The following is a 19,839-nucleotide window of genomic DNA, read 5'->3' as shown; positions in this document are numbered from 1 at the left end:
ATGCCAAACAAGAGCATGGCGGCTTTTAAAAATAGGCAATAAGACAATGAACAAAGCCACTGCATTGTGTTTGCTAACTACCGTCAGCTGTGTGATGGACTGCAGGGCTGCTCAAAGACACAAGGATTTCTGCTACAAATTAGCGCAGAAAGCCTCAGCTCTCAAAATGCGGCCTAAGCTCATGAAGACCGCTCACCTCCAGCAGGACCTCGCAGCGCTGCACAAAGGCATCGACCTGGGCGAAGATGCTGGTCTGATCTAAGACCCAGCCTTTACTGGAGTACCTGTCCACGAAACAGTGAAAACAGACGCCTTATAGACAAATCATCATCGTAATGACATGACCGGCTGAACTGGGAGCTGCCCTATTAGTGGGCATGGGGAGCTCAGTAGGTTAGGGATCTATGCTCTGGTCCAGAATGTTCTGAGTTTAAATCACATGGCTGGCACGTAATCATATTACCAATGGGCTCATAAGCAAGGCCTTTATTTGCGGCTATTCCAGGAACGCTGGCTGATTACTCACTGATCCTTATTGTACGTTGTTTTGGATGAAAGCACCAAGCAAAATAAAGGTACATATAATGATCCTTATCGCTAAGTCCTAAACCACCATTTCTGACACATTCATAACACTATAATTGTTCTATAACATTACAGTTGATACAAATAACATACATTAACACGAAGCAAGAAAATAAAGCAGCAAAAGCAAGAACTGTAAGAAGCAACCCAGTCACCAGTGAAATGCTGACTTGACTCTATGGGACTGGTACACCTGTGCCAGCTGGAGCTACGGTGGCAACCCCAGCGGATCCTTTTACGTTTCACATAAAGCGCCATTCATCAGCCTGATGGTCTGGACCAGAGGAGTGACTCTGCTCTTTTCAGGCTTTGATGGTGAAATCCGACGCTATTAATTTTGTAATTAAATAACAGCTGGCTCAACGCATGGAGAAAGAGATAAAGTGTGTGTCTGAGAAGGGTGGGGGACACAGGGACAGAGGGCGAGGGGAGGGGCGAGATTGATGGAGAGCAAGAAAGGGCCACGGTAAGATGAATTGGAGGGGCTAGAGAAAGACAAGAGAGAGAGGCGACCAGGAGGGCAGGCAGGAGAGAGGACTGTGGAGGTCGAAAGTCCCCCACCCCCTTTGAATCGCAGAGTTTGTCTCAGATGCATCTGCTGTGTCTGCGCATCTCAGGTGATTCTACTGTCTGCGCATCTACTGTGTCTGCACATCTGTGTCTGCTTGTCTCAGGTACAACTGCTGTGTTTGCTCATCTCACATTTGTATCTGCTGTATTTGCTCATTTCAGGTATATGTTTCCTGTGTCTGCACTTCTGCTGTGCCTGCACATTTCAGGTGTCTCTTCTATGTCTGTGCGTCTATTGTCTCTGCTTGTTTCAGGGCTGTCTGTGTATCTTCTGTGTTTGCACACATCAGGTGTGTCTGCTGTGTCTGTGTTTCTGTTGTGTCTGCATGTATGCTGTGTCTGCTCGTCTGAGGTGTGTCTGCGCATCTGCTGTTTCCGCTCGTCTCAGGTGTGTCTGCGCATCTGCTGTGTCCGCTCGTCTCAGGTGTGTCTGCGCATCTGCTGTGTCCGCTCCTCTCAGGTGTGTCTGCGCATCTGCTGTGTCCGCTCGTCTCAGGTGTGTCTGCGCATCTGCTGTGTCCGCTCGTCTCAGGTGTGTCTGCGCATCTGCTGTGTCCGCTCGTCTCAGGTGTGTCTGCGCATCTGCTGTGTCTGCTCATCTCAGGTGTGTCTGTCGTATGGCAGGTGTGTGGTGTATGTCTGCTGTGTCTGCGTGTGTGCTGTGTCTGTGCATCTCAGGTGTGTTGCATTTGCTTGCATCAGGTGTCTGGTGTGTCTGTGCATATGCTGTGTCTGCTCATCTCAGGTGTGTCTGCCGTGTCTGTGTGTGTCCTCGTCTTAGGTGTGTCTGCGCGTCTGCTAATCTCAAGCGGGTTTGTGCATCTGAAGTATGGTTGCTAGCTGCAGGAGCCCTGTAAGCTGAGCTCAGCATATGCAGACATCAAACAAGGCACTTCTTTTACTCTTGGTAGATTCTGGAGAGAAACAATATCCATCTCCTGTGATTCCATACATTTGATTTGAACAAGTGTTGTTATGCATTTCTGTTATAATATATCTGCTTCATCAGCCCACCCAGGGTGTCCCCGCCATGTGCCCTGTGCTGGATAAGTGGTTGAAATATGGAGGCACGAATGGATGCTTCATAATCATAACCAGAGTACAAATATTGCAGACTTCTGTTACTTTTTCTGCTCACCCTCATACAGTCTTTATAACAAGTTTTTCGGGTGAATGAGAAGCTTGGTGAAATATTTAAACACATCTCCAAAATGAAACTATGTCAGCGTGTTATTAGGTAGCCAGATGCTCAGATATCAGACTCTGTGATCAATAACACTGTCAGTGCTGTCTATTATACCCCAAGATGAGTGTGGCGTATTGTGCATAGTTGTGTGTGGAGTGTGCCTATGGCCAGTGCAGGGTTTTTGTGTGCATCGTGTGAGTTGCACAATTTCGCTGTGTGCATGCATTTGTGTCGCATGCTTCATGACAGGGTTATCTGCAATGGCCATGTGTGTGGCAGTCAGGAAGTAGGGACAGTGGGGCAAGCGTTCCTCTGCCCAGCCTTTGAATGAATTTAGCACTCCATAATTGGGTTGGTTGGATCAATGCATGCTAGTAAACAGAGGTAACCAACTGGGCTGAAGTGCAGTGCATGTGATGAGCAGCTGTAGTCCACTGCCATTCTTGCGTATGGCACAATGCACCTGGACATCACTTACACAAGTGGAGGAAGAGGAAGAAGCAGGGCACTGGACAATAATATACAGTAAGGAGTTCTCCTTTATAGATGGTGAGGGCACTGTACAGTAATATACAGTAAGGAGTTCTCATTTATAGATGGTGAGGGCACTGTACCTGAATATACAGTAAGGAGGTCTCATTTAGAGATGGTGAGGGCACTGTGCCTCAATATACAGTAAGGAGTTCTCATTTATAGATGGTGAGGGCACTGTACCTGAATATACAGTAAGGAGGTATCATTTAGAGATGGTGAGGGCACTGTACAGTAATATACAGTAAGGAGGTCTCATTTAGAGATGGTGAGAGCACTGTACAGTAATATACAGTAAGGAGGTCTCATTTAGAGATGGTGAGGGCACTGTGCCTCAATATACAGTAAAGAGGTCTGATTTAGAGATGGTGAGGGCACTGGATAGTAATATACAGTAAGGTGGTCTCATTTATAGATGTGAGGGCACTGGATAGTAATATACAGTAAGGTGGTCTCATTTATAGATGGTGAGGGCACTGGACAGTAATATACAGTAAGGAGGTCTCATTTAGAGATGGTGAGGGCACTGTACCTGAATATACAGTAAGGAGGTCTCATTTAGAGATGGTGAGGGCACTGTACCTCAATATACAGTAAGGAGGTCTCATTTATAGACGGTGAGGGCACTGTACCTCAATATACAGTAAGGAGGTCTCATTTAGAGATGGTGAGGGCACTGTACCTCAATATACAGTACAGAGGTATCATTTAGAGATGGTGAGGGCACTGTACAGTAATATACAGTAAGGAGGTCTCATTTAGAGATGGTGAGGGCACTGGATAGTAATATACAGTAAGGTGGTCTCATTTATAGATGGTGAGGGCACTGGACAGTAATATACAGTAAAGAGGTCTCATTTTGAGATGGTGAGGGCACTGGACAGTAATATACAGTAAACAGATCACATTCAGAGTTCTCCTGCCTCCTGACAAAAGAAGCTTACTTGTGATGGATTTTGGAATTACAGAGGTAGTGGTCTTTCCAGGCCAGACAGCAATGGATGCTGTCGTTGAGGATTTGTTTGCTGGATAGCACACAGCCCTCAAAGATGTGGTCCAGGGAGATCTGCTGGCAGCACAGACGGATGATCTCGTTGCTCACCTGAGGAGATGGCAGGAAACGGAGCCCAGCATCAGCCACTTCATTCTGCCATGGACGAGGGGCCAGGCAAATTACGCATTTTGATAATGCAAACATGGGATAACAGGAGACAGGCACATAAATATAATGTTCATTCCAAAGCCAAACACATTCTACTTGCAATTAGGAAAAAATAGGGGAAATTGAATTAATTTAAAAATGATGAAAATCCCTGATTTCAGCAGGAGGCACACAACAAAGTATAAAACAAGGATATTCCTGAAGCTCTCGAGGGACTTTGGGGCACTTTATAATAAGCCACTTTCCCACACATCAACTTTTTCGTCATGCCTTATAAATAGGATTCAATCAACCTTTTTTGCGGAGGCGGAGGAGGTAAAAAAAAAAGCCGTACCCCAGTGTGAGAGACATAACAAATGGAGTTAAACGTCTGAGATGAGGCGGAAAGAGATGGGGCGGTCGAGCGGGAGTACCGTGGCGCACGGCACGAGTGATCTGATGACGATATTATCAGTAATAACGATTATTACGTTTATTGCTATGGCTGTTATTTCAGCATTTTTGCTTTGAATTAGGCCGGAACACCAGAGAGCAACTGGGTGCCCTAAAGCGTCGCGTGATTAAAAAAATGATATTAAAGCAGACGGATTCTCCGGCATAAAAAAAAAAACGAACCAAAACAAATAAAGCGAGGGAGCCCAGGGGGGAGCAGGAGAGAGTGGCATTCGGCTGCCGCTACCGCCGCTCGGCAGCCTTTGATTAGAAATTATCGGCAAATCTCGCGGCGGAAACCAAATTATGAAAGGCTGTTCTGCTTGAACTCCTGGAGCCCTGAATGAAAAGATGCTGGGGTTTAATGCTACAGGATGGATGCCGAATGCCTTCCGAGTGAAGTCAAAGAAAAATACTCTCCCCTGTTAGCCATGCATCAAACTTTGCAACTTAAAAAGATGTTATACAAGGGACTTCCAATAAAAAAAAGAACAGGAATCCAGGTCACTGGAGATCCAGTACACATTTTACACCCAGTTAGGCACCGCATTGCTTAGTTACAGAAATACTTTTTATGTACATGGCGCTTCAAATCAGCCAGACTTGTTTACATTCGACATAAAAACTAACTTTGCATGCTCCTCAGAGCTGACTCCAGTTATGGAGAGAAGTGGGGCACCCTGGAGATGAACAGCTCCCCCAGCCAATAACAGTGTACCAATCTAGCCCTAATATGTCGTGTTCCATGTGTCACAGTGGGACTCTGTACAAGAGACACTCAGCTGTCTCTGAAAACCCAGTAGACAATATGAAAAACCAAATGTAAACACTAAAAACATATTTAGAGGATTTTCAGATCCAGAATAGTGGGGTGGTGAAAACCTCCACATAACTGCAAAATATTTCGACAGTAATGCAGCTTGTAACTGTGCAGTCTGAGAGCTTTTGATGCAGAACACACAGTTCTTTTGCAGCAGCATCATTAGTGCCCACAGGCTTACCAGCTCACTCACAAGTGTTCCTGCTGTACATGTAAGTGTCTGCTGGACATAACAACAGCCCTGAAGTGCCAGGAAAGCAACAAACATGAAAAACAGAGAATGCCGGCTCAGGTCACAGTGCCAGGAGGTCAGGCTGTAATGAACAGAGGTTAAATACTCTCACTGACCACGGCAGCGCAAGAACACGGGATGGAGGAAGACAGGGAGGCCACAGGGGTGAGGGGGGCAGCGGGAAGAGAGGGGGGGCTTGGCCCTTTGTGTGCGGCGGGAGTGACCTTGCGGAAAAGAGCTGAGATCCTCTCGTTCGTGTTGTAGTGTGGCGAGTTCACCCAGATGATACGGATCAGCTGGATCAAGGGAGTTAGTTTGGGGGGCACCTCGCATAGCTTTAGCTGGGAGAGCTCCTCACAGGGCCCGCCGAGCAGCGACAGGAAGGACAGGTTGGACCGTGCCTGCTGGGAACCATCCTGAGCACACACACACACACAAAGAAGGAGCACTCAGTCAGACAAAAAAGCACATGGAGAAGCTGCACTCAGACACGCAGTGACATACTCATAAACAAGACACTCAAATCTGGATGCTTAGTTAGACACACACAGCAGGACAAGGTTATTTATGCAGAAATATATCGATATTTACCCAGAAGCATGCAGAGTAGAACAGCATTATGTCTATAAAAATGCTCAGAAAAAATATACCCAGAAAAAGACACCTGTGCCCTGAAACACAAACCAGCAAACACACACAACTGGAATGGAAATAGAGAGACAGAACACATAAACATGCTTATCTATGTCATTTTACAGGAGGCTGAGCACACAACGACATGAAATACCTCAGGAACTGAACAAAACTGACAGTCGGTATTAATAAACACGAGCCTGGTCATGGCGTTAAATAATAAACGCCAGACTTTCCGTCGTGACGAGCACGAAGGCAGCACAGTGGCGCCTAAATGAACGGAGATTGCCAGCTCAGCAGCAGTGCCAGCTTTATGTCATTGGAGCGAGATAAGGAAGCACAAATGTCCATCTCCCAGTATGTACATCAACAGAGGAAAGCATCCTCTCCATCTTAATTATGCTGCGATCTGTCCAGATCCTACAATAAACGCACATGCTAAGCAGATCTGTATCCCACTGAACGGGACAGGAGCTGCCAGCCACCTCACTTCCTGGCCTGGATGACATCACCCTGGGGCTCCCTACACCCATCAGTCTGAATGAAACACCCATGCTTGCTTTTTCATTAAAGCTCGCAAAATGAAAACCCCTGCCATCCAAAAAGGGTGCAAACCAGCCCATACCATGATCTGCTATCCCACAGCAGTGGAATAGATGGATGCTGTTCAGCACAAAGACGGAGGGTTTCCGTCAGCCAGCGTTCCTCAGCCAGCTACTGTATGAAGTGCCTTTGTTGTCCTGTCAAAGGTATGTGACTTGCGTCTCTAATTAGCACTTAGCTCCCTGGCATGGCAGCAAAGCAATTTTCGGGTCAAATGTCATCTGGGTCCTGACAAGCAGCCTTCTAGCAAAAACAACTAACACCGTAAAAGCATGTTTTTTTTTCTTTCAAGTGACTGGTGGTAAAATGGTCAGCTGCCAAGTAAAGGTTTCCCCTGCCCTGCCTGCTCCTACAGTCACTAATCCCCCCACCAGCTCAGGCACCTCGATTTGTTTGGCGAGCTTGATAAAGGGAGGCACGTAGGAGGACTTGGAAAGCTGCAGCGTGGTCTGGACGTGGCGCACGCCGCTCTTCTGCAGCTGTTGACTGATGCCCGACAGGTCAGCGCAGCGGCTCTTCCAGAAGGCGATCTCCTCCAGGGGGCCTGAGCTGTCTCCCACCTCCACCATCTCCTGGGCACTCAGTGCCTCCTTTATCTGCCGTGTCCAGTGAATCATCACCACTGGGGGGGGCGGGAGGGAGCATACGGGGGGAAAAAAAAACAATGAAACTAAAGTGACGGAAAAAGGGACAATAAGAAACATGTCCACACAGCACAGGTCTTCCCACAAGATGAAGACAATGCCCCCGGCAGACGTCTGGAAGCCCTGGGTGCATAACAAATAATGAGCATGAGAAGATTCCTCGCCGGGGGGGGGGGGGTGGGATCCACACGGCTCTCTTACTCTCCAGCCTCTGCACCAGCTCCCTGTCCTTTGCAGCGACCTCAGGGCTGAGGTGCAGGGCCTCCGTGGGGATATACAGTGCCGTGTGCCCCTCCAGCTTGAACCTGGCGTCTGTGGTGGAGTGAGACGGCATGTGAGTGCCTGCGGAAAGCCAGGCCCCTGCGTAGCCCACCCTCCAAATACCAAACCAGTACAGGCACCAGAGCGCCGTCCCCAGTACTATATTACTATCCTACTTCACTACTTCATGCCCAGATTGACAAGGACAAGGCTGCATCATTCCATTAGTGTTGTTATTATTGTGATCAGATTCCACATAATACGGTAATGGGTTACTAAACGCAGTAAATCATTTAGGTCTGCGTCACCCAGAACATCAGCACATTCTGAATGGTATCCAAGTTTGATTTGTAGTCTTCACAAGCTGCCAAAACGCAGAGCTGGCCTGGATTTTGTCAGCTGTAGCTTCTATTTGTCGACGGCAGTATATTTGCTAACGCTTACTGCTTGTTTACGAGCCTGTCGGCCTGTGTCGCATTTAGCTGCCTCCCTGCACCAACACGCAGCCCCGGCAGCTTGCCCACAGTGCCTGTGTTTCAGAGTCTCTCCTCCCACCCCCACACGTGCCCAGCTACAGCCGCTCCGATTGAAAAGCCACAGGCTACAGGTTAAATCAAATGCGTGTGACTTTGTACCTGCCAATGATCTGTGTCTATGGGCAAAAGGTTGTGGGTTCAAACTTGATGCCATTTGGAAAGGGACACATCTTATGCAAACAACTTCAGTAATGCTGTGCATGATTTACCTGAAACAGGGAGGTTATCTGCATCCTCAGGTGTAAATGTGCATTAAAGGAAAGGTATTTCAGTAATGCAGTTAAGTACCATACTCAAGGGTAAAACTCCATAAGAATTAAAATCAGAACCAACTAATAAACATATTTAAACCCCGGGCCCTAGACCAGTAAGAGCTCCATGACTGATGATAAGCTCTAAACTCACAGTGTATGCGGTGCCTTTTAATTGTGTTATATTTAAATATAGCAAATTGCGTACATAGCACTCCAGCAATAAACGAGCTCATGTGTTTAACACTTCAGGCATTTTGCCTTCATCTCCTCAGATATATCACTAATCTGCCTGTGACCCCTCCTCAGATATATCACGACTTCACTAGAGGCAGATATAGCTGGCAGATTTGATGACAGAGGATTAAAATACAATCAATAATATTCACCAAAAATTGATGACGAAAGAAGTCTAATATAGAAGCAGGAAGTCAGCAGAGATCATGATGGAATGAGGTGTGGAGAGATTATAGAAAAGCCAGGAGACAGTTTTATAAGGGGCGTCAGTCAGCAGAGGATGCCAGCGTACAGACACACAGAGGCACTGGCTGGCTACTTCATAACAGTTATTTTGCTGGACGAAAGAAGTGAAATAAAGGGGGGGAAAAAATCACAGATTCTGGGGGAAGGGGGCAGAATGCTCTGCATCAGAGCATCAGAGCAGTCATATACACACATGGGGGGTGTGTAAAGAGGCACCAGAAGGGGGCGCTGAGTTATGTGGCTTGAGACCTGTGAGGTGCATGAGGAAGCGTTCCATGTGCAGGGACAAGTTGTTCTTGATGCTCTGGGGCAAGGCGGTGTTGAGGGTGACCAGGGGGGCGTACACCCCACTCATGAGGCGCAGCAGGCTTTCCACATCGCCCCTGCGCACCGTGCCGAACTGCATGGCATTCTCGAAGGTCTCTGCGGCAATGGGCTCCCTGTCCAGCCGGATGAAGTAAGCTAGCTGCTCCACCGTCTGAGGCGTACAAATGGGGGAAGAGAGGAGGAGAGGGAGTGCAGGTAAGGGAGGGGTGAGGGGTATTGTCCTGGCATGTGTTATGGCGGGGTGAGGGTGGGCACATCGACAGGAGGCAATGTGGTGTCTGGTGGCAAAATAGATCCCCAGTAATGCTTCTTGGCCAGCCATGGTGGAAGGAGCCGGTAGCTAAACGTGAGATCTCCCCATGGAGCGAATTCCTGTTGACTTGCTCCAGTCTTGGGGATAAAAGGATGATGGCAAAATTTTGGAGATGGTATGAGGCTGTTTGAGATCATTAAAGGGCTCTGCAACAAATACTGTAAAGTTAATAAGGCCGGCACAGTGGCTTAGTGTGTAGTCCAGCTGCCTCACACCTCCAGGCCTGGGGGCCTGAAATCTCACACTGTGGGTAGGCAGACTGCATGTTCTCCCTGTGCCATGCTGCATTCCTCTGGTTACTCTGATTTTTCTCCCACAGTCCAAAGACATGCAGTTTGCACCGTGCTACCTGATACAGGCTCTAGCCACCCCCCCCCCCCCCATCACATAACTAGGATCAGCAGTTGGAAGGTGGATGGATGTAATTGACAACAAGTCTTATGAATATTTTGATATGGAGAAAACAGAATTTGACTTTTGATAAAAGAAAATGCTTACAACTTTAAGATGAAAACTTGTGTGGTGTAACTCGAGTGTGAGTAGTGTTGAAATTATTGAGTTTTTGAAGACATGGTTGGTGGGATCACTGTAGACTTTCAGTCACCATTGGGTTTAATGGGATCGCAGTGGACGAGCTAGGATCCAGGTGGTACCTGTGATGGGACCCTGAAGTCCAGCTGAAGCCCAGCGAAGGGGTCCAGGTACACGATGAGGGTCTGGATGGAGGTATTCATGATGAAGCTGTCCAGGACTCTGTTGTTGCTTTCGGTCCATGAGGCATATGTCACACCACTTAGAGCCACCCGCCTCTTAAAGAGATCTCGCTGGGACAAGGCCGAATAGAAAGGGGGTGTCATGTCACCATCATCAGGATCGCACCCCAGAAGCAGCAGATAGAGAGCTACGTCATTATCACAATCTAAATGGGTGTGGCTTTCATTAGATCACGTTTAACTCACTTAGGTCCTAGAAAATAAGAGTAATACATCAGTGGAACACTGAATGTCCTTAGTACTGATTAAGATCACAGACATGTTAATGCTGTAAGAAATCCTAAGAGGGCCATTAAAATGATAGGAGCATCTATTAAAACAACTCAGACATTATTTTCCTTGGTCATTATTAAGTGATTAGGTTCAGAATTAACTTTTCTTAAATGTCATTCATAACTGGGCAATGGCCGATAGTCAGGAAGGTGAAGGTAAAGGAGATTGCAAACACACATTCTATCGATGTAAAACTAGCTACTGTTATTTGACCATTTTGAGCAAAAGCTCACAAATCAAGAAAAACTTTACCAGGCTGTCATCTCCCTTGCCATTCTGGCCAGACATCCACTGCAGGATCGTTTCTACATCTTCCGCTGCCACAGGAAGACGACAGCCTGTAACACGATCAACAGCAGCAATCCCTTAACCCGACAGAGATGACGAGGAACATATCTACTTTCTGTCCACCGGATATTGGCATCCCTTGACCTTTCATCATCTCCCCACTTTCCAAGAGCAACAGACAACTGAAAACTTGGGGAAAAAAAACACCTGAATTAGTGTGTTAATTTCCTGTTTTTACAACCCCAATTCCAAAAATGTTGGGATGCTGTGTAAAATGTAAATGGAAACAGGATGCGATGATTTACAGTTGTTAAAGGAAGAGGTGGTGCAACACAGTGGTAAACATGCCACTGTCCCAACTTTTTTTGAAATATATTACTGGCATAAAATTCAAACTGAGCACATACACTATATTGCCAAAAGTATTGGGACACCCCTCCAAATACCCTTCTACAAACATTTGTGAAAGAATGGGTCACTCTCAGGAGCTCAGTAAATTCAAGACATTCATGACATTCATGACATTTCCTCGCTACTAAATATTCCACGGACTACTGTTAGTGGTATAGTATTATAACAAAGTGGAAGTAATGTAAAATCACAGAGCGGGGACAATGTATGCTAAGACGCATTCTGTGCAGAAGTCACCAACTGTCTGCAAAGTCAATAGCTACATACCTCCAAGCTTTGTGTGGCATTCAGATTAGCTCAGGAACAGTAAGTAGAGAACTTCATGGAATGGGTTTCCATGGCCGAACAGCTGCATCCAAGCCTACAATCACCAAGTGCAATGCAAAGCATCGGATGCAGTGGTGTAAAGCATGCTGCCACTGGACTCAAGAGCAGTAGAACCGTGTTCTCTGGGGTGACAAACCATGCTTCTCTGTCTGGCAATCCGATGGACGAGTCTAGGTTTGGCAGTTGCCAGAAGAACGATACTTGCCTGACTGCATTATACCAAGTGTAAAGTCTGGTGGAGGGGGGATTATGGTGTGGGGTTGTTTTTCAGGGGTTGGGGTTGGCCCCTTAGATCCAGTGAAAAGAACTCTTAATGCTGCCATCTTAGACAATTTCATGCTCCCAACTTTGTGGGAACAGTTTGGAGATGGCCCCTTCAAGTTGGATGAGCAAGTCTAGTGTGGAAGAACTTGACTGGCCTGCACAGAGCCCTGACTTCAACCCGATAGAAAACCTTTGGGATGAATTACAGTGGAGACTGCGAGCTAGGCCTTTTCGTTCAACATCAGTGCATGACCTCACAAATGCTCTCCTGAAACAATGGTCAAAAATTCCCATGAATACTCCTAAACCCTGTGGACAGCCTCCCCAGAAGAGTTGAAGCTGTTATAGCTGCAAAAGGTGGGCCAACTCCATATTAAAGCCTATGTATTGAGAATGGGATGCCATTGAAGTTCATGTGTTCATGTGTCAAGGCAGGTGTCCCAATACTTTTGGCAATATAGTGTATTTGTCATAAAATAATCAAATTTCTCAGTTTCATCATTTGATATGTTGATTTGTTCTATCTTCAATTAAATATGGGCTCATATGATTGCCGAATCATTGCATTCTATTTTTATTTACATTTTACACAGCGTCACAACTTTTTTGGAAATAGGGTTTTGCAAATGTATTATTGTTGTATTCATGCATTATGCATTAGTTACATCCATTTCACGTCTGTCATTTAGAAGCAAGCAGTCTGGTTCAATTTTAGGGCCAGCCATTGGAAAGCGTCCCTGTTAGTGCCAAAGGCTGAGGACTTCAGAGACGCTTATCCAATCAGCAACTGATTGACCCCTGAAACAACAGGCAGCTCAAGGATCCATCCAATCAGTGATCCCAATTCAGAAATTAAGACCAGGGATGGAAGCAAGGCCAGAGTGTTGCAGATTTCCAGAGGACTCTTCTACTGATGTACCAGCGCTTTGAGAAAGGAGCAGGGGGATAAGTGTGCCACACGTGCAGGGCAGCTACACCCACTCATCACCTTCAGTCTGCCTCTGCTTCCCCTCTGCCCAGGGTCCGGTTTCGTCCACTGGAGCGTCACTGCACCTCGCCTTGGGGGAGGGACTTTTTGATGAGCCAGACTGCCTGGACTGCACTGCTGGAGGGTGTGTGGCATGTGCCGTCTTAGCATCTGCCATTATGATGCTGCTCCCCTCTCACACCAACTGAACAATAAGAGGAAAAGTTAGACACTGGGGCTAAACATTTCCCATATTTAGCCAGAGGAGACTTTTGACCCTCACACCGCTGACATTTATAAGGGACAACCAACCCACAAGTCAGGCCCCAACTCCCTGTCCCCTTCAGTGCCTGACACCAATGTTTTGTTTTGCGATGGATGCAAGCTAAATGCTATACCAGTCAGATGCATGCAGTCACCATGAACAAATGGATCATGTTTACACAATGTGTGACTAACTAATGCTACATTATACTTTGGTGGTTTGGGTCATTTATGATCTAGGGGAACGTAAACAATATTGACAAAGGTATTATGACACCTGACCATTAAACCTACAGAAACCTTTATGACATCCCATTCTAAATCCATAGAAATCAATATGAAGTTGCTCCCCCCTTTGTAGCTATAACAGCTGCCACTCTTCTGGGAGGGCATTCCATAAGATTTTGGAGTGTGTCTGTGGGACTTTCTGCCCATTCATCCAGAAGACCATTTGTGAGGACAGGCACTGATCTTGGACGTGAAGGTCTGGCTCACAATGTCTGTTCTAGTTCATTGCAATGATGTTCCATGGGGCTGGGGTCAAGGCTCTGTGCAGGCAAATTAAGTTCTTCCACACCAAACTTATCCAACCATGTCTTTATGGACCATATCAATGTCTATGGATTTAGAATAGGATTTCATACAGGTTCCTGTTGGTGTAATGGTCAGGTGTCCCAGTGCTTCTGTCCATATAATGCACATGTACAGAAACTGTCAAAAGTTGGGACACAACTTGTAATTCAATGGTTTCTATTTATTTTTATTCTTTTCAAAATTGTTGAATGAGGCTGAAGGCATCAAAACTATGAAATAACACATATGGAATCTGTCTGTCAACCAGTTTGATGGGGTAGTTACTATTTTTCCAAAAGTCCATATATGTTGAGCACTTGTTGACTGCTTTTCTCAAACTCTGCGGTCCAACTCATCCCAAACCATCTCCCTTGGGTTTAGGTTGTGTGACTGTGGAGGCCGGGTAATCTGATGCAGCACTCTTTCACTTTCCTTGTTGGTTAAATTGTTCTTACATAGCCTGGAGATGTGTTTTAGGTCATTGATGATCCAATCAGATGTGATAGCATGTAGCTGTAGAATGTTGTGGTAGTGATGTTGGTTCAGTGGTGTCTTTAACTTTGAATTAATTGTCAACAGTGCCACCAGCAAAGCACCCCCACACCATTACACCTCCTCCTCCATGCTTCAGGGTGGGAACCATACATGCAAATACCATCTATTTCCCTTTTCGGTGTCTCACAAAAGATAAGACAGTTAAAAACAAAAATCTCACATTTGTACCCATAACACTGAAATACAGATTTTTATGGGTATAATGTCCATTCCTTGTGTCTCTTGTCCTAAGCAATTTTTTTTCTTATCAGCCTGTTTAAGTAGTGGTTTCTTTGCAGCATTCGACCATGGAGGTCTGCTACATGCAGTCTCCTCTGAACAGTTGATGTTGAGATGTGTCTCCTCCTTAAACTCTGTAAAGCATTCATGTAGGTTCTAATCTATGTTATTGTTAATTGGCAATTTCTGTGCCTCAAATGAACCTATCCCCTGCAGCAGAGGTAAGTCTTGGGTTGTGTGCAAATTCAGGGGCTGCATCCTTTGAAGGATATGGTTTACCAAATAGTAGGTCCTTATGAGAGCCAGTTTCATCATAGTGTTTGATGGTTTTTGCAACTAAACTTCAAAATACATTCAAATTTCTTGCAGCTGATAAATCTAAAATATGAAGCTTTTTGTTTTTTTAATACTTTTTTTGTTTACCACATAATTCCATATGTGTTATTTCATAGTTTTGATGTTTTCAATTTTGTTCTACAATGTAGGAAAGAAACCTATGAACAAGTAGGTGTGTCAAACTTTTTACTAGTACTGTGATACGCACTCTCTCACTCACACACACACACACACACACACACACACACACACACACACACCACACAGTCGTGTAATCATATCTTTTTGGGGCCCGCTCATTCATTTCTATGGGAAAAATGCTAATGCTAACTATGACAACCTTAACCCCTACCAAGCCCTATCCATAACCATAAGTAACCAAACAAAATACAAGAGATTTAGCATTTTTAGTTTTTTCATTGCACTCACAGATTTTTAATAGTTTTCCCATATGGGGTAAAAAAATGGGTATTCATCACATTGTGGGGATATTTGGTCCCCGTAAGGTGAGAAACACCTGGACACACACACACACACACACACATCATATGCACATTCTGATCCAGGTAGTTTTATAGACAGGAGTATTCATTCAGTAAACGACAAGTCTTTTCCCTGAAATAAAAAGTTATTCACACAGTATTTGACACAGTCAACCCAGGAAAATACCAGAAACTTTCTGGCAGTTTTAAATGCGTCACCCTAGAAATCAAATGGCAAAACTGGGCTTTGGTTGCTTGGCCCAGAGCGTAAATGAGCAGGAATCATGTGGGATGAAGGGCCGCATGTTGGGAGGCCATAATTCCTGGAGTAGTTGGGGTTAAGGACCTTGTTCAAGGGCACCATAGTCAAGAATATATGCAGGGCAGGATAAAAGCTGATTGGCCACAAGATTATCCTGTATTCAATTATCTCTCTCCGAGTCAGAACTCAGATAAAAACTTCATGAAAAACGTCACTTTCCGTTGGAAGCACGGTTCCTTTCTGATGTTGATGTTGGACAGAATTTTGTTGTCCGAGATTCCCCTGTGATGTCATTTCAACACGGCGACTTACACAGTCGACAGTAATTCTGTTTTATAAATATTTAAAAATGTTTATTTTGATAAATGTATTAATAGCTATAAATGTAATTGCACAAGGTCGACTTAGAGAATACCATAACGTGACCGTAAACAGTATCCTAGCATGCAATATCAGTTTTTTACCAGACGTGTTAGTGTGTTTTGTTTGTTTGTAGTTTGTTTGCCTCTCGAAAAAAGAATATCGCTCTGGGTCTACTAAAAAATTTTTATAAAGCTTTTAATGTGGTTTGACTAGTTCGTGTTTCTTGTTTGTTTGTCTCTCAGAAAGACTCCAAATCTGTTAAAATACAAAGAAACAACACACAACAGTGTGTTCATGGAGGCAGTCATGTTCTGAGATGTGTAGCTTGAACAGGAGATTGGTCGGACGTGATGTCACACACCTCGGAATTTCTGACTTCTGAGAGACAATCGGACGCAGGATTACTCCCTTCATGTAACGCAGCAATTCAAAATATACCATTAGCTAATGATAAGATTTTCCACTCTTTATATCTCATGAGACTCTTATAATCCCCACCCAAAAAAATCTTAGAATCGCCCCTGCTGGCAGTCATATTATTATACTGGCAGCCATGGGATTTGACCCTTCTGGACATGGGCACAGAAGCCATGAACTACACATAATTTATGTATATATGAAGTATTTACACTCATTGAGCACTTTATTACAAACACTATACTAATACTGGTTAGGGCCTTCCTTTGCTCTCAAAACAGTCCCAATTCATCGCAACATGTCTGAAACTTCTGAAAAGTTTCTGATCCATGCTCACATGACTGCGTCATGCAATTTGTGGAGACTGGTCAGCTACACACCCACACAGCCAGCGAGTCTTCCTTTCTACCACATTCCAAAGGCATTCTATTAGACTCAGATCTGGCAACTGGGAAGGTAACTGAGGAACTGTTTGAGGGCTCTGTTTGAAACCAGTTTGAGACTTATGCGTTGTGACATGGAGAACTGTCATGCTGGAAGTAGCCATTAGAAGAGGGGCAAGCTGAGGCCATGAAGGGATGCTCAAGGTCAGCAACTAAAAAGAAATGTGTTTCCGCAGCAAAATTCAGAAACCTGGTTCTGAGTTGCTGGGTTCTCTCAACAGGGAACTTTAATAGTTCCTAGCAATTTCCATGCATTACTTTCCCTTTGCACAACGGAAACTTTGACCTTAATGTTAAATAAGCATGGGAGATAAACTTAACAGGAAATTTCATAAGCAGGAAAGTACAGCATCATCCTAAAACAATGGAGGATGAACACGTCATTGATTTTTTTTTCTGATTGTTAATTTTTTTTTTGGGGGGTGGGGGGGGGGGGGGGTTGGAGGAGGTCCAAAGATATGGGACAAATCACATTCAGCAACATGTTTATAATTCAGTAATTAAATCTGGCAATCAGATCGATCTTACGTTTCCCGCAGGGTAAAAACCATGTGTTATCGTATTCAATAATGCATTTAATGCGATTGAAACAAAAGTAATTCTAACTGCTGCATTGCTTCTATCTCTTTTCCCTGGACTTCTGCATAATTTCAAAGTTGGATCTCATGCTTGTACTCAACCTATCAGCAAAGTATATCGCTATATGCCCAGCCCCAGTAGTTCCTGGTCAAACAAAAAGTACTTACCCTGGTGTAGACACTAACAGCACTTTTTCACTGACACAAAAAAACCTAGTCATGCCCGAGCTGTTCCATGAATGGGGGGGAGATTTCCTTTGTAAATTATGCGAGCTGTACCTGTTCTGACATGACCCTGCTTATGAGCAGGGTCGAAAGCATGACCAAGCCGAGCTGGTTGCGTCACCACCATCTGATTGGTCAAAAAGGGACGTAGATAGCGGTAGTCTGCACATAGATTATCTGAAGGAAAAAGGGTGTATTCTATATAATATTCATTATTAGTACTGTAGTAGGGCACATTATGTTGTATTGATGCATTCCCGATAACTGGGAATTAAAAAATTTCCAAACTTCTACTTAAAAAAGTAGCATACTAACAGCAGTACAGAATGGATTCGTAATGCGAATCTACACAAGTGAATCCTAATTCCACTAACATCCGATGCTTGCATAACATGGCAATTCATATAGATATACTAGCAGAAATTAGCACACTGTAAACAAATAATTGCACACAGTAAGTCAGGATGTACACCATGTGGACAATATATATGCATCTCTTCAGTTTTACATTATGGTCTCTCTCCAAACCCAGCAAAGCCTTACAGAGCAGACCCTTCTGCAGCGGAAAACCAAAGCCAGCTGGAACCGCTCTGTGTCACTTCACGGCACCCATCAGGTATGGCTTGGTTCCTTTATGCCAGTGGAAAAGCGCCATAAAAAAAGGCTCAGGAACTACTTCTGAAGAACTACAGTCAGGCCATGTTCCGTAAGGGAAGTTGCTGGGTCCTGGAAAAAAGTTCCAGGTTATGAAAAAAGTTCCTGCAGTGGGAAAGGGCTTAACCAGGCTGTGTAAGTGATGATCAGTTGATATTAACACACATAAAGTGTGCAAAGGAAATATTTCACAGACCTTTCCACCACTCAGCAGCAGCCTGGAATGTTGAGACAAGGAGGTTTGGGTCCATGGATTCATACTCTTGATGCCAAATTCTGACCTTACCATCTGAGTACCTCAGCAAGAACATTCATCAGGCCAGGCTAAGTTTATCAAGTCTTTAACTGTCCAGTTTTGGTGAGCCTGTGCCCGCTGCAGCCTCAGCTCTCTGTTTTGGCTCACAGGAGCTGTTGTGGAACATCCCACTCAAAGTTTTATGTATTGTGCATTCTGAGATGTTTTTCTGCTCACCACAGTTATCCAGGGTGGTTATCTGAGATACCTCTGCCCTTTTCTCAGTTCAAACCAGTCCGGCCATTCTACTATAACTTCTCTCATCAACAAGGTGTCTCTATCCACAGAGCTGCCGCTCACTGAATGATTTTTGTTTTTCACATCATTCTGAGTAAGCTCTAGAGACTGTTGTGTGTGAAAATCCCAGGAGACCAGCAGTTAAACAAATACCCATACTAGCCCGTCTAGCACCAACTATCATGCTATGGTCAAATCAATAATCTTCCTCCCATTCTGGCATTTGGACATTAACTGAAACTCCTGACCTGAATCTGTATGATTTTATGTATTGCACTACCGCCATATAACTGGCTGATTAAATAATTGCACGAATACGTAGATGTACAGGTTTTCTTAATAAAATGCACAATGAGTGTATATAAAGTATGTATTCAAACTTTATCGATGACCATTATCAAAATGGATGTTACACTATGAGTTACTGTTTGCAAGTTATACAGATACTTACACGATTATATACAAAATACTTCATGTAACTAACGACGTATATTACTCGTCTCCTAGTAACTTACATGTTACTATATAGCGTTTATTTTCTGACAGGGTTTACATAGTAACATATGCGTATACAGTATTCCGACTAGATTTCCGGTTAGTATTACAAACAACATTTTCATTCATTAACAGCTACTCAGAAAACACAAAATGAGACATTCACCACCAACCTTTTTGTTCGAAATCAAAGGTTATTCATTCAGTATTTCAGTCATAGTCAACCCCGGAAAATACCGGAATAAAAGACCGAGGCTTTTAGACGCCCGAACGAGGTCCTCGCGCTTGTTGCTGGTTTTAAAAACGTCACCATAGAAACCAGATGGCGAAACTAGGCATTGGCTGTTCGGTGCCGATCGGGAATGATCGGTGATCACGTGGTACGGATTTCCTCTGCCGAACAAGTTCCTAAGAACTGGGCCGTGTGAGGGGTTGCTTTGTAAAATTATGTGTATATGTGCAATTCTAATGTAAATTGTGTATTTGTATAACAGGACCAATTTACGCGAGTGCGAATGTTTTGAATTTGATATTATGTTTAAAAGGAATAGACGTGGGATAAAGCTGGG

General features: G+C 44.6%; 1 protein-coding gene across 1 annotated transcript in view; it reads right to left on the bottom strand.

Annotated features, from left to right (window-relative positions):
• dnah2 (dynein, axonemal, heavy chain 2) overlaps positions 1-19,575 on the bottom strand; it is a 94,083-nt gene extending 74,508 nt beyond the window's left edge. The window contains exons 1-10 of the mRNA XM_049029269.1: positions 19,444-19,575; positions 12,894-13,077; positions 10,868-10,953; positions 10,223-10,393; positions 9,179-9,407; positions 7,600-7,710; positions 7,138-7,376; positions 5,743-5,934; positions 3,817-3,974; positions 197-284 (exon numbers count right to left, since the gene is read on the bottom strand). Of these exons, the coding sequence (XP_048885226.1) occupies positions 197-284; positions 3,817-3,974; positions 5,743-5,934; positions 7,138-7,376; positions 7,600-7,710; positions 9,179-9,407; positions 10,223-10,393; positions 10,868-10,953; positions 12,894-13,050 (1,431 nt within the window). The 5' untranslated portion in view covers positions 13,051-13,077; positions 19,444-19,575. The remainder of the gene's footprint in view (positions 1-196; positions 285-3,816; positions 3,975-5,742; positions 5,935-7,137; positions 7,377-7,599; positions 7,711-9,178; positions 9,408-10,222; positions 10,394-10,867; positions 10,954-12,893; positions 13,078-19,443) is intronic.
• Positions 19,576-19,839: the final 264 nt, after the last annotated feature.

This window comes from Brienomyrus brachyistius, chromosome 10 (genome assembly GCF_023856365.1).
Source record: "Brienomyrus brachyistius isolate T26 chromosome 10, BBRACH_0.4, whole genome shotgun sequence".
Taxonomy (NCBI): domain Eukaryota; kingdom Metazoa; phylum Chordata; class Actinopteri; order Osteoglossiformes; family Mormyridae; genus Brienomyrus; species Brienomyrus brachyistius.
Note: the sequence above shows the minus strand (reverse complement) of the source record. Positions and strands in the feature narration are given on the sequence as shown.